Source organism: Oryctolagus cuniculus, chromosome 2 (genome assembly GCF_964237555.1).
Source record: "Oryctolagus cuniculus chromosome 2, mOryCun1.1, whole genome shotgun sequence".
In the NCBI taxonomy this organism is placed as follows: domain Eukaryota; kingdom Metazoa; phylum Chordata; class Mammalia; order Lagomorpha; family Leporidae; genus Oryctolagus; species Oryctolagus cuniculus.
Window position 1 is genome coordinate 193,159,502 of NC_091433.1, and position 14,231 is coordinate 193,173,732.

The 14,231-nt window shown below is 49.2% G+C and overlaps 1 protein-coding gene across 9 annotated transcripts in view; it reads left to right on the forward strand.

Annotated features, from left to right (window-relative positions):
* Positions 1–14,231, forward strand: part of KIDINS220 (kinase D interacting substrate 220) — a 125,397-nt gene that overhangs the window by 36,259 nt on the left and 74,907 nt on the right. For all 9 annotated transcript variants that reach the window (XR_007914409.2, XR_007914407.2, XM_070069470.1 and 6 more), the window contains exons 13-20: positions 1,033–1,197; positions 2,217–2,396; positions 3,617–3,782; positions 7,075–7,226; positions 7,426–7,715; positions 11,424–11,564; positions 12,193–12,436; positions 12,586–12,674. Coding sequence is in view for 7 of the 9 variants with exons in the window: in XM_070069470.1 (XP_069925571.1) it covers positions 1,033–1,197; positions 2,217–2,396; positions 3,617–3,782; positions 7,075–7,226; positions 7,426–7,715; positions 11,424–11,564; positions 12,193–12,436; positions 12,586–12,674 (1,427 nt within the window). In the remaining 2 variants the exon portion in view is untranslated. The remainder of the gene's footprint in view (positions 1–1,032; positions 1,198–2,216; positions 2,397–3,616; positions 3,783–7,074; positions 7,227–7,425; positions 7,716–11,423; positions 11,565–12,192; positions 12,437–12,585; positions 12,675–14,231) is intronic.

Sequence of the window (14,231 nt, forward strand, 5' to 3'; positions counted from 1 at the left end):
ACTTGGGCCATCCTCCACTGTCTTCCCGGGCCACAGCAGAGAGCTGGCCTGGAAGAGGGGCAACCGGGACAGAATCCGGCGCCCCGACCGGGATTAGAACCCGGTGTGCCGGCGCCACAAGGCGGAGGATTAGCCTATTGAGCCACAGTGCCGGCCCGATCAGTAGTCTTTAAAATTTATTTTTTAGCTGTTCTTACATATTCTTGGTTTTCTTGTGTGTGTGTGTTTTTTTTTTTTTTTTTGTTGTTGTTGTTGTTGTTGTTGTTGAAATGCAGAGTTACGAGGAGAGAGAGAGTGAGGGAGAGGCAGAGAGAGATCTTCCATCTCCTGGTTTACTCCCCAAATAGCTGCAATGGCCGGAGCTGGGCCGTTCGGGATCCGGGAACTTCCTCCGGGTCCCCCACATGGGTGCAGGGGCCCACGCACCCGTGCCATCCTCCGCTGCCCTGCCAGGCCACCGGCAGGGAGCTGGATCAGAAATGGAGCAGCTGGGACTCAAACCAGTACCCGTATGGGACGCTGGTGCTGCAGCTTTTTACCCACTAGGCCAAGGGCTGGATTTTGATTGGAATTACCTTAGTGTCGGGTGCATTTGGGGGAGAGTTACTGTTTTTAAGTTGTCAAACCTTTCTGCCTGTGACCATAGTGTTTCTTGTTTTCTGGTGATTACATCCTTCTGTAACATTTTGAATCTTTCTGTATATAGATATCCAGTGTATTCCTGTGTACTGCGTTACATTTGTGTTACATTTCCCTGCATGTATGATGCACATTGTTCCACATTTTGGCATCTTTTAAATTAGCACGTGATGGATAAGAAGGCTTTGCGTCACGAGTTGGCAGCATTTTCCTTAGTTGTACATCAGAAATCAATAGGTGCACACATTCCATGAAATATGGTATTTTTCTAAGAATCTGTGAGACTATTTTTACGTAGGTCTACACATTTAAGTCATTTACGTAAACAGCAGATGAGTTTGGCTTCCTCGTGTGGTGACGCGGGGTGTCGGGCTGTGCTGTTTCTGGTTCCAGGGCACCTCTCTCCTACGGAGACGGACGGCGACATGCTTGGCTACGACTTGTACAGCAGCGCGCTGGCGGACATCCTCAGCGAGCCCACCATGCAGCCGCCCATTTGCGTGGGCCTGTACGCACAGTGGGGGAGCGGGAAATCTTTCTTACTCAAGAAACTCGAAGGTAAAGGGTGTGTTCCACAGCGTGTGCACACGACGCGGCTTTCTCTGTTGCTTTTCTTCCTGAAGAGAAGAAAGAGCCTGAGCCCTGTGTGTGAGACGGGGCGTTACCTGGTTTACTGAAATACATCTGTTAGGGTTTTACTCCCTCTAGTTGATCTTCTGCGTGGGCGTCTGAGTTCTCCTTCTAAGTCAGATGCAGCTGTATGTGAAGCGCGGCGCAGCCCCCAGAAGCCCGTTCTCCAGCCCTTTGCAAGCCTCTCCGTCTGCATGGCCCAGCCGGCAGCCGCAGGGTGCACTTGCGTTGCATTCGGCAGGACTGCTCGCTCCTGGAAGAACGTCCCACTCTTCCCGAGTTGCTCCCTCTGTCGGGAGCTTCCTAGAGCAGCCAGGCATCACCCCCAAGTCCCTCCCGCAGGCTTTTTGCTTCTTAAAGTCGTCATCATTCTTGAAGGCAGATCTCAGGGTCACCTGCCAGGCTTCCCAGGCTTGGTGGGAAGAACGGCCTGTGTGGGGCTCATCTGGGCTCGTCACCGACGCTCAGGTGTGGGGGCGGCAGAGGGGTGGGGGAACTAGAGAAGGTGGTGGTGCCAGGTGGCTCAGAGACAGAGCATCACTTTAATTGTTGCGCATGGAAATATCGATGTTCGTGTCACACAAACCGCACAAGTTAAGTATCAGCCAGATCCGGCAGACTGCCCTTGGAGGGACTGGTAGCGCCACAGCTGCAAGTAGTGCTGAGCCCAGCCTTTTGCATTTGAATCTGAACTCTGGATGCTTGTGGTGCGGGTGAGAAGGAACTTTGTGCATCGCTGGGTGACGCAGGGGAGTGAATACCGCAAGGGTGGTTGACATTTATGTGTGTCAAAGAGAATGTGGGTTAAGTAGCAACATTGTTTCCAGTGACTTAGTAAGTATCCAATAAATGTGTGCATTGAAAATGTGCAAATTGTGGTTTTCCTTAGAAGTTGTGTTCCTTAAACAAAGCGGGAGTAAGGTTTTTCATGCTGCTCTCTCTTTCAGATGAAATGAAGACTTTCGCAGGGCAGCAGATCGAACCTCTGTTTCAGTTTTCATGGCTCATCGTGTTTCTTACCCTGCTGTTTTGTGGAGGACTCGGTTTGGTGTTTGCTTTCACAGTTGACCTAAATCTTGGAATAGCAGTGTCACTGAGCTTCTTGGCTCTCTTGTATATATTCTTTAGTAAGTCTCATATTTTTCTGTTTTCTTAAAAATGGGGGAAGTTGCAAGATTTATTGCTTAAAACATTATTGATACGTGTCTCTTAAACTGGTACCTGCTTTCATAATTGGATGAGAAAATTGAGCTTTTTACTATTTTATTAACTGGCCTAGAGGACATTGTCGATAGCCAGGCAATAACAGCACTAAAAGCTGGTATACTGTGTGTTAATATTGAAGCAGCACTCTGATTTAATAAACTTACCCTTTTACATGAGGAATCTTCAAAAAGTTCATGGGAAAAACTTACGAAAAAAGTGCATGAGTTTCCTCAGGTTTTTTTTTTTTCACCAAGATAAACTTATCTTTCAATTCAAATTTTTCATAAATTTTTTTAGAGTATCCTTGCCGATTAATTAATGGTTTATATATAAGTCTTTTTTTTTATAAAGATTTATTTATTTATTTGAAAGAGTTACACAGAGAGAGAAGGAGAGGCAGAGAGAGAGAGAGAGAGAGAGAGAGAGAGAGAGGTTGTCCATTTGCTGGTTCACTCGCCAGATGGCTGCAATGGCCAGAGCTGTGCCGATCTGAAGCCAGGAGCCAGGAGCTTCCTCCAGGTCTCCTGTGTGGGTGCAAGGGCCCAAGGACCTGGGGAATCTTCTACTGCTTTCCCAGGACATCACAGAGAGCTGGATCGGAACCGGAACAGCTGGGACTTGAACCAGTGCTCATATGGGATGCCAGCACTGCAGGCAGTGGCTTTACCCTCTGTGCACAATGCTGGCCCCAAGTCTTTTTTCTAAAGAAGGCTTCTCTATGCCACTAGTTGCATGCCCTTAAGCAAGCTGGCCATGACCATGATTTTTATTTTACCCAAAAGCAAAGTTGAAAAATGCAATCCCTTTTCTTCAATTGCAAGAAAAGGAGGAGCTGGTATCTTTAACAACTGCAGATAGTGATAAACCCCAAGCCCTTGGTGAATCTGAACTGAGGGTCCATTTCTGTGTAAGGTGTCGTCTTTCTGATCTCAACTCTTAGGCGTGCTTTAGTCTGTTTGCTTCTCCCATACATTTGGAATGTTAGCGGAGGCTCGTTGGGAAATTCTCTGAGGAGTACTTAGGAAATCATATGGGACCATAAGAAGTTACATAAGCTTGGCTGTCATTGCTTGATTTTTGACCGTTTGGAGAGAAGAAGCTGCCTGACTACTAATTCAATTTTTTGAACTATCAATTTCAGTTGTCATTTACTTTGGTGGACGAAGGGAAGGGGAGAGTTGGAATTGGGCCTGGGTCCTCAGTACCCGACTGGCAAGACATGTAGGCTATTTGGAGCTCCTCTTCCAGCTGATGTTTGTGAATCCACCAGAACTGCCAGAGCAGACAACGAAAGCTTTGCCTGTGAGGTGAGTTGGTCCGTGTGACAGAGGCAACTTCTTGCTTTTTTAAAGATTTATTTATTTGTTTGAAAGGCAGAGTTAGAGAGAGAGAGAGAGAGAGAGAGAGAGAGAGAGAGATGGAATCTTCCACCCACTGGTTCACTCCCTAGATGGCTGCAATGGCCAGAGCTGCACTGATCTGAAGCCGGGAGCTTCTTCCAAGTCTCCCACGCGGGTGCAGGGGCCCAAGCACTTGGGCGTCTTCTGCTGCTTTCCCAGGCGCATGAGCGGGGAACTGGATCGGAAGTGCAGCAGCCGGGACTCAGACTGGCTCCCATATGGGATGTTAGCACTGCAGGCGGCGGCTTTACCCGCTACACCACAGCACCAGGCCCATACCTTGAACTTTTTATGTGGGGGAAAAAATAAAAGGTAGCCTGGTGAAATACATTTAGGAAACACTTCATTGTATATCTCCCTCTTGTACATTAAAGGGTCAGAGGCATCTTTCTTTACAGAGTCTGTTTAATTTTGTTCACTTGATTATATTTCAGCAGAGACTTTGACCCCCACTTACGTCACCTGTTGCCATCCTTTGGGACACATTTTGGAGGGAGAGATGATCAGAGATGAGGTCCCGGCACAAGGAGGGCGCTCAGAAGCTCCTGCTGAGTGTGTGGCCTCAGGAAGCAGCTCTGAACAGGAAACTGCTGCTGAAAATGTATTTGGGTGGCTGTCTAAAATAATTATTCGTGTCAAATAGGAAATTTATGAGAAAATAGAAATGATGAGCATTTAAGGAATAAAGGAAATGCAGAGGGCTCTAGAGGAGAGTAAGACAAAAGAAAAAGTTAGAAAATTAGAAGCAGAGTTCAACAGGAGTTAGCAAAAACTTTAAAGTGTATTAAAAGAGTTAAGAATTTTGAGGCCGGTGCTGTGATATAGCGATAAAGCCGCTGCCTGCAGTGCCGGCATCCCATCTGGGCACCAGTTCAAGTCCCAGCTGCTCCAGTTCTGATCCAGCTCTCTGCTGTGGTCTGGGAAAGCAGTAGAGGATGGCCCAAGTCCTTGGGCCTCTGTACCTGCATGGGAGACCTCGAGGAAGCTCCTGGCTCCTGGCTTTGGATTGGTGCAGCTCTAGGTGTTGCAGCCAACTGGGGAGTGAACCAGCGGATGGAAGACCTCTCTCTCTTTTTCTCTGTCTCTGCTTCTCTCTCTGTGTAACTCTGACTTAAAAAAAAAAAAAATCTTAAAAAAAAAGAATAAGAATTTTAAAAATTATAAGGTAAAATATGTGTAATTTAAAAAGAAAACAAATAGACCAAGCACGAGGTGAAATATCAAAGCCATGAATACAAGAGAGAAAGATAAAGGCGCATGCTCATCAGTATAGTTAACCCCGTCCACCTCCCGGCTTCCTCACCAACGCAGTCAGCCGACGGGGGGCTGAAAATGTTTTCAAGAGTGCAGGCGTTCTCTTGGCACCAGTCCTGGACAGGGTGGCAGGGATTTACGGAGCAGGCCCGGTGTTCTGGTGTTGCAGTAACCGAGACATGGGAGTCCACGGGAAGGTGGGCTCGGGGATGTGCAGGTGCTTCACCGCTTTGTGTGAGGAACCTGCGGGGGGCCCGGGAACCAATCCCCTGTGACGGAGGGAGGGACTGCTGTCATTAGCGTGTGATGGAGTACTGTGAAAGGGCTTTAAAAACAGAGAGTTACAAGAATAGAATAACATAATTGGGGAAATATTTTTACAGAAAGGAAGAAAAACAGTGTCATGAGGCACTGTTTTTGTTACAGCAGTGAAAGCAGCATCGGTAAAGATGACACAGTGGAGCGTGGTGTGCTCCCACCTTGTGTATTCAAAGCAGTGCTTATCTCCTGAATTGAGATGAGTTTGATACAGAGAATGGAGAAAGGAACTAACGCAGCAGTAACGATTCACATACTCAAAATACAAAACACTCAGTTATTTTGAAGAACAATTGCGGAAAGGATATTTTATAACTATTGCAGAATCCCTGGTAGAATGTGGAACCTATACATGTAAGACATTCTAAAGCTTAAATGTTTAAATGGAATTTCTGGGCTTGAAACTTAGTTTTCTCAGGTGACACATAAAATGATGCATATTTATGGGACACCGCCTCATATTTCAATACATGTGTACCTTGTGTAAAGTTCACATCGGGGTACACTTGCCTGTTTCCTTAAACACTTTATTTATTTATTTGAAAGTCAGAGTTACACAGAAAGAGGAGGGACAGAGAGACAGAGAGAGAGAGAGTGAGCTTCTATCCACTGGTTCACTCCTCAGTTTCCCACAACAGCCAGAGCTGCACTGATCCGAAGCCAGGAGCCAGGAGCTTCTTAGTCTCCCATGCGGTGCAGGGGCCCAAGCACTTGGGCATCTTCCACTCTTTCCCAGGCCACAGCAGAGAGCTGGATTGGAAGAGGAGCAGCCGGGACTTGAACCGGTGCCCATATGGGATGCCTGCGCTTCAGGCCAGGGCATTAACCCGCTGCGCCACAGCGCCGGCCCCTTACTCTCTTCTTTGTATTAAAAATGTTCAGAATCCTTTTTTCTAGCTTTGGACTTGAAATTCCTAGTGACTGTAGTGAATATTCTCTCACCATTCGGATCTCTTCGGTTGTTACCAGAGCGCTTTCTTTGTGTGGCTCCTGGCTACGTTCTGGCAGGAGATGCCATCTTAAGATCGCTGTGTCAGGACCTGTGAGATGCCGACTGTCCGTGTAAGCGGTTAGGACTGTTTCTCCTTCTGCCCTTCTCGGGCTACTTATTTAGCTCTGCTATGTGCCATTATTAAAAAAAGGTTAATTTATTTGAATGTCAGATTAACAGAGGGAGATTCTTCATTTGCTGGTTCACTCCCCAGATGGCCGCAACAGCCAGGGCTGGCCCAGGCCAAAGCCAGGAGCTTCATCCGGGTCTCCCATGTGCGGGCCGTCCTCTGCCGCTTTTCCCAGGCCCTAGACAGGGAGCTGGATCGGAGGAGGAGAAGCCGGGAGTCGAACTGGCACCCACATGGGATGCCGGTGTCACAGGCAGTGGCTTTACCCACTGTGTCATAACGCTGGCCCCAACATTCAATCTTTATTATTGTTTTTTCCTAACAAAAGTAGGTAAGGTGTTGAAAGTGCAGACGGTTGCAAGTTCTTTTTCTTCCTCGCAATGTTAGAACCGGGTTCTGCAGGCAGTAAAAAGAAGTGAAGTGTACATGCCGGGGCGCTGTCCCGTGCTGAGGTTGCTGGTTACAGCCCGAGTCTGAGCGCCGTTCTAACTGGTCCCTCGCTGCAGGTTTCTGTTCACGGATTACAACAGGCTGTCCAGTGTGGGTGGAGAGACCTCGCTGGCGGAGATGATCGCCACCCTGTCAGACGCCTGTGAGAGAGAGTTTGGCTTTTTGGCCACCAGGCTTTTTCGAGTATTCAAGACTGAAGAGACTCAGGGTAGGGTCTCCTCCCTTCTTCTCTCTCTCTCTCTGTGTGTGTGTGTGTGTGTGTGTACAGGGGTTGGGGGTGGGATGGCTGTTCAGTTTATTTTCATGAAAGTGACTTGAGCATGACTTATCAGAGCCTGGGACTGGGGTGCCAGGCTTCTTAGATACTGGGTGTGTTGGTGGTTGTTAAACCATCTGTTGTGTTGCAGGTAAAAAGAAATGGAAAAAAACGTGTTGCCTCCCGTCTTTCGTCATCTTCCTCTTCATCCTTGGCTGCATTGTTGCTGGGACCACTCTCCTGGCTGTGTTCAGGGTTGACCCGAAACACCTGACGGTGAATGCTGTCCTCATAGCAATGGCGTCTGTGGTGGGGCTGGCCTTTGTGCTCAACTGTCGGACGTGGTGGCAAGTGCTGGACTCTCTTCTGAACTCTCAAAGAAAACGCCTCCATAACGCCGCCTCCAGATTGCATAAATTGAAAAGTGAAGGTTTCATGAAAGTAAGTACGTATTGTTTGTTTGAAAGCACGTGATGTAACTGTGCCACACCCCATGCTCACCGGGGCGCTACGGAGTGTCCGCTCTAAACGTTGGCGGTACGTTAGCTTAGTTTTTATTTATTTACTCAAGACTTTTAAAAAAATATTTTTACTTGACAGGCAGATAGAGAGAGCACTCCAGTCCGCGTCCACAGTGGCTGGGGCAGCGCTCGCCAACTCAATTCCAGTCTCCTGTGTAGGTGGTAGGGACCCAAACACTTGAGCTGTCATGGCTGTCTCACAAGGCCTGCGTGGGTAGGAAGCGGGAGTCAGGACCTGGGGCGGGTATTGAACCTGGGGACTCCAGTGTGGGAGGTAAGCGTCTAATTGCTAGGCCGACTCCCTGATCCCAAGGCAAAATTTTAAAGCAATTTTAAGTTCACAGCCAAATTGGGAGGAAATTACAGAGATCTCTCATTCGCCCCTGCCCCTGCCCGGGCTCAGCCTCGCCAACATCAGAACCCCCAGGCTTGTCCCCCACAGTGTGCATGAGGGTCCGTTCCTGGCGTTTGCGCTCTGTGCGTTTGGACAGTGCGTGCATCATTAGGTGCCACACAGAATGCGCTTGCTGCCCTGAAGTCTCCGGGCTCGCTCACGCCTCCCTCCCTCCTGCAGCCCGCGGCACTGACTGCCCTCCCCGAGGCTTGGTTTTCCCGGAGGTGCCCTCTAGTGCAGTTGGCTTTCCAGATGGGCTTCGTTCACGTGCAGTGGCCATTTCAGTCCCTTGCAGTCCTGCCCTAGCTGCGGCCCTTGTTGCCCTGGTGGTAACAGTCCACTGTCTGGACGTACCACCGCCCACGTGTCCATTCACCTGTCGAAGGACGTCTTTGTTGCTTCCAAGTTTTGACAGACGTGAAGAAGGTTGAGGCAGGCGTCCGCGTGCAGGTTTTATGTGAACGTAGATGATCAGCTCCTCTGGTTAGATACCCAAGGAGCGTGATTACGGAATCCTGTGGTAAGAGTGTGCGTGCTCTTGTCAGAAGCCCCGGAGCCATCTCCCAGAGTGGCTGTGCCATTTTGTGTCTCTACCAGCAGTGAACCAGGGCTCCTGCTACCCTCCTCATCCTTGCCATCATTTGATGTAATCGATTCTTTTATTTGACAGGTAGAGTTATAGACATTGAGACAGAGAGAAAGGTCTTCCTTCCGTTGGTTCACTCCCCTAATGGTCGCTGCGGCTGGAGCTGTGCTGATCCGAAGCCAGGAGCCAGGAGCTTCTTCCAGTCTCTCATACAGATGCAGGGGCCCAAGGACTTGGGCCATCTTCCACTGCTTTCCCAGGCCATAGCAGAGAGCTGGATCGGAAGAGGAGCAGCCGGGACTAGAACTGGCGCCCATATGGGATGCCTGCGCTGCAGGTGGAGGATTAAACTGTGTCACAGCGCTGGCCCTTGATGTAACTGATTTTTTTTTTTTTTGACAGGCAAGAGTAGACAGTGAGAGAGAGAGAGAGAGAGAGAGAAAGGTCTTCCTTTTGCCGTTGGTTCACCCTCCAATGGCCGCCACGGCTGGCGCGCTGCGGCCGGTGCACCGTGCTGATCCGATGGCAGGAGCCAGGTGCTTCTCCTGGTCTCCCATGGGGTGCAGGGCCCAAGTACTTGGGCCATCCTCCACTGCACTCCCTGGCCACAGCAGAGGGCTGGCCTGGAAGAGGGGCAACTGGGACAGAATCCGGTATCCCGACCGGGACTAGAACCCGGTGTGCCGGCGCCGCAAGGCGGAGGATTAGCCTGCTGAGCTTCGGCGCCAGCCTGATGTAACTGATTTTACGGGTTTGGGCCATTGTAATGGGTGTATGTGTTGTTTCATTGTTTTGGTTTGCCTGTCCCTGGTGAGATGTGGCGTGCAGCATATTTTCATATGTGCATTTGCTATCTGTGTATCTTCTTTGGTCAAGTATTTGTTAAAGTCTTTAGTGGAAGACATATATAAGACATACCCAGACCTTTCCTTGCTTTAAATTTTCACTGTCTGCCTTTCTCTCTGTCTCTCTCTCTCTCACTATCCACTCTACCTGTCAAAAAAAAAAAAAAAAAAAAAAAAAAAGATAAAAAAAAAAAGAAAAAGGCCGGTGCTGTGGCTCAATAGGCTAATCCTCCGCCTTGCGGTGCCGGCACACCGGGTTCTAGTCCCGGTCGGGATACCGGATTCTGTCCCGGTTGCCCCTCTTCCAGGCCAGCTCTCTGCTGTGGCCCGGGAGTGCAGTGGAGGATGGCCCACGTGCTTGGGCCCTGCACCCCATGGGAGACCAGGAGAAGCACCTGGCTCCTGCCATCGGATCAGCGCGGTGCGCCGGCCGCAGTGCGCCAGCCGTGACGGCATTGGAGGGTGAACCAACGGCAAAGAAAGACCTTTCTCTCTGTCTCTCTCTCTCTCACTATCCACTCTGCCTACCAAAAATTAAAAAATAAAATAAAATAAAAAAATAAAAAATAAATTTTCACTGTCTGGAATTAATGTGGCTACTCTCACTCTCTATCGATTGGCATTAGCATGGTGCATCTTTCTTCATTTACTTTTGATCTATATGTGCCTTTGTATTTAAAGTGGATTTCTTGTGACAACATACAACTGGATCCACTCTGATAGTTGCTTTATTTTAATTGGTGGGTTTAGACAGTTAACTTTCAAGGTGATTATTGATGTAGATGAATTAGTATCTGCCATATTTATTACTGTTTTCTATTTGTTTCCCTTGTTCTTTGTTCCTATTTTTGTCTTCCACTGTTTCTATGCCTTTTTTGGATTAAGCATTTTATTAGATTCCATTTTCTTATCTTTCTTAGCATTATTAATTATACTTCTTTTTCAGCTTTTTCAGTGGTAATACTGTTCCACTTTCAAGCAATTCTGTTCTACTTCAGTGGTTATATGTGTACTGTAGAATAAGCAAAATAATTCTGAGTTCCTCCCCATCACTGTGTCACTGCTGACACTGGTTTCTCTCACGCTTTGACTTACATACATAAATGTGTAAAAATCAAGAAGTGGCAGCTTCCAAGATATTTACACGCTGAACCAGATGCCAAAGACCTCCCACTTACTTTTAGTTTTATTTTAGATTTTTTTCTTGTGGAAAAACATATTTAAAATGAAAAAAAGTCATAAGAATAGCATGTTTTATAAAATGGACTTTTATAAGATACTCAAGGGAGTGAGCAGGTTATTCCACAGGTGGCAGTTACTGCCTGTTAGTACAGGTTCCTCTGGAGCCAAGTAAAGTAAGCAGATCGGATCTGTTTTAAGAAAAAAACAGCAAATTGAACCACCAGTAGCTGTAAAACAGGAACCCATTTTTACGCTGGAAGGGGCTTTGTAGAATTCTGTGGCCCCTTCCTTTGGACAAGCGCAGGTGCCGTCAGGGAGCCGGGTCAGATCGTTAGAGCTTTTGGATTTGCATTCATATCCAAGAGGCTGCGGTTTCGGCAGTCACTGCGCGGTCTGGTTTCCCGCGTGGCTGTCACAGTGTGCTTTGCAGCGTCGCGTGTGCCCGTGCAGCCACGTGGTGAGCTGTCGCCTTCGCTGCAGTTGCAGGTGGAGTCACAGCGACAGCAGAGCCGTCGGGTTTGTCCTCTCTCTGTGGGAGTTGGATGCTTCCTGTCACGCGTTTAAAGAAGTGTGCGTACCCTCTGGTCTCCTCAGTGCTTTCTGGATCTTTCCTTTGCATAGGTTCTGAAGTGGGAAGTGGAACTGATGGCCAGGATGGCGAAAACCATCGACAGCTTCACTCAGAATCAGACGCGGCTGGTGGTGATCATCGACGGGTTAGACGCCTGCGAGCAGGACAAGGTGCTGCAGATGCTGGACACGGTGCGTTCGCTGCCTGGGCGCTCAGCGCTGTCGCCCTGTGGCTGGGGAGGGCGCCTGCTTCAGAAGACACCGCGGGTGGGCGGGTGGAGGCCGTCTTCAGCTTCAGCAGCACGTGTCCCTCTTGTCATTATTCTTTTGTAAAAACAACTTTTTTTTTTTTTTTATGTAGAAGCATAGCAAGAGTAAATGTTTCACCACAGAAAGATGTAGGTAATTTTCGCCAAATGACAGCGTGAGAAAAGTAGGGCGCAGCCTGTGGGCTCTGCAGAGCTTCTGGAAGACACACATGGGAGCGGCCGTCCCCAGGGTGTTCCTAGCAGTAGGGTGTGCCTGGGGCACAGGCCAGGGCGCATGTGTGGCTCTCCTGTGCTGCTCTTATGCAGATGGAAGTGTCTTAAGGTGAGGTACAATGACTTACTTTCTGTGTAGGCTTTGTCACTGTCAGATGGCAACAAATTCAGGTTGAGCTGTTAATATGCGTTTTTTTCAAATTTGGAGTATATTTGGATAAAACAAATACTACATCAACAGTCTTGTCCCCAAAGGGGAGCACACATTTTGGAGCGACATCCTGCTGTTTTGGATAATTTAAATCTTATGTCACAGCTAAACGTTTCTCCTACCACAGGTCCGGGTTCTGTTTTCCAAAGGCCCATTCATTGCCATTTTTGCAAGTGACCCACACATCATCATAAAGGCGATTAACCAGAACCTCAGCAGTGTGCTTCGTGACTCGAATATCAACGGGCACGACTACATGCGCAACATCGTGCACCTGCCCGTGTTCCTGAACAGTCGTGGGCTGAGCAGCGCCAGGCGCTTCCTCGTGAGCTCGACAGCGAACGGGGACGTTCCGTGTCCGGACGCGGCAGGTGACGACCGGGCTGCCGCGGTGCCTTGGCTCTGAAGCAGCCTTGCAGTTTTCCCCGGTGGCTTTCCTTTCACCTTGGAAAGTGTTTCTGGTATTTCATGTCTGTGTGAATTTTAGTGCAAATGATGCTTTGTTGATGGGCTCTTTAAGGGCTGCAGGAAGACGCTGACCGAAGAGTCTCGCAGAACAGCCTCGGGGAGTTGACGAAGCTCGGCAGCAGGACAGCCCTCAATCGACGGGTGAGACGCTGTTGGACTTGAGCTACGGGATTTTTGCTTAAGATTTATTTTGTCATTTATTTGAAAGGCAGAGTGACAGAGAGAGGTGTGTCTTCCATCTGCTGGTTCACTCCCCAAATGACCACCACAGCCAAGGCTGTGCCAGGCGGAAGTGAGGAGTCAGGAGCTCCATCTGGGTCTCCCACGAGGGTGCAGGGCCCAGGCACATGTGCCATCCCCCACCGCCTTCTCAGGCGTGTTAGCAGGGAGCTGGATTAGAAGTGGAGCAGGCGGGACTCAAACCAGCGCTCTCTTATGGGCTGCCAGCGTCACAAGCAGCGACTTAACTCCCTGCCCCACGATGCCCCAGTCCTTGAGCTCTATGTTTGTATGCAGTTATTCCAATAACAGTAAGGGGCTGCCGCCTCGATAGGCTCGTGGGTATTAGGGATGCACACTGTGGCGTCCCCTGCAGCGTCAGGTGGTGCAGGGACGCCTGCACCTGGGCCCTAGCTGCCTTCTGTGGTGTGGGAGTCCCTGCCCTCACCCGGCTCTCAGTCCGGCGCTGCTGCGTCCCAGCCAAGTGTGTGGGAATCTCCAGCAGTGAGATCTTGCAGCTAAGTGGTTCACCCACCAGATCAGGTGTTGCTGCGCCTGTTGCCACCACAGCTGTGGGAGAGAAGTTTGTAGGGTGAGAAAGCTCCTGGCTTTGTCTTCCTGTTAGCTTTTCTCCTTCCCTGCTGCCTGTGGGACGTGTGCTCCTTGTGTGTCTCCGTGATGATTCTGTGCCCTGCCCTGCTTCCTCTGTCCTCTGGTACGTAGCTGTCTCCCGTCTTGCCTGTACGTGTCCACGTACACCCACTTGCGGGGAAGTTGTGACTGTGCTACGTAGGGACAACTAACTGGGTTACCATTGGCATTGGCCTTCTTTTCTGGTTTGCTCTCATGGACTTTCGTATTTTATTTCTTAAAAAATGTGTCCCAGGACTGGTATTTTCACAGCAGTTACAGATGCCTCATGGCTCCTCCCTTACCCCGTATCAGCATGCCCGAGCACGGGTCCCAGCTCTGCCGCTGACCCCAGCTTCCTGCTAGCGCCCGCCCTGGGAGGCAGCAGGTCGTGACTCAAGCACGAGTCCTGGCGTCTCCGCCACTCTTGCGGGAGACCTGGGTTGATTTCCAGGTCCTGACTTTGGCCTGGGCCAGCCTGGCCGTTGGGGGCGTTTGGGGAGTGAACACAGTGGGTGGAAGAGCTCCTCTTTGCCTTTCAAATAAATTGTTAAAAATGTGTCTCTGATGCCATTGTGACATTTATTTTATGCCTCCACCCTTTATAGATATGAATACAAGGTTAATATGATGAATGATAATGTAAAAATGTTGCTTACTAATTTGTTTTATTTGAAAGGCAGAGAGACAAAAAGAGATACATACAGAGAGATCTTTCATCTGCTGGTTCACTCCCCAAATACCTGCATCAGCTGGGGCTGGACCAGGCCCAAACCAGGGGCCCAGAACTCAGTTTGAGTCTCCCATGTGGTTGGCAGGGGCCCAGCTACTTGAGTTATCACCTGCTGC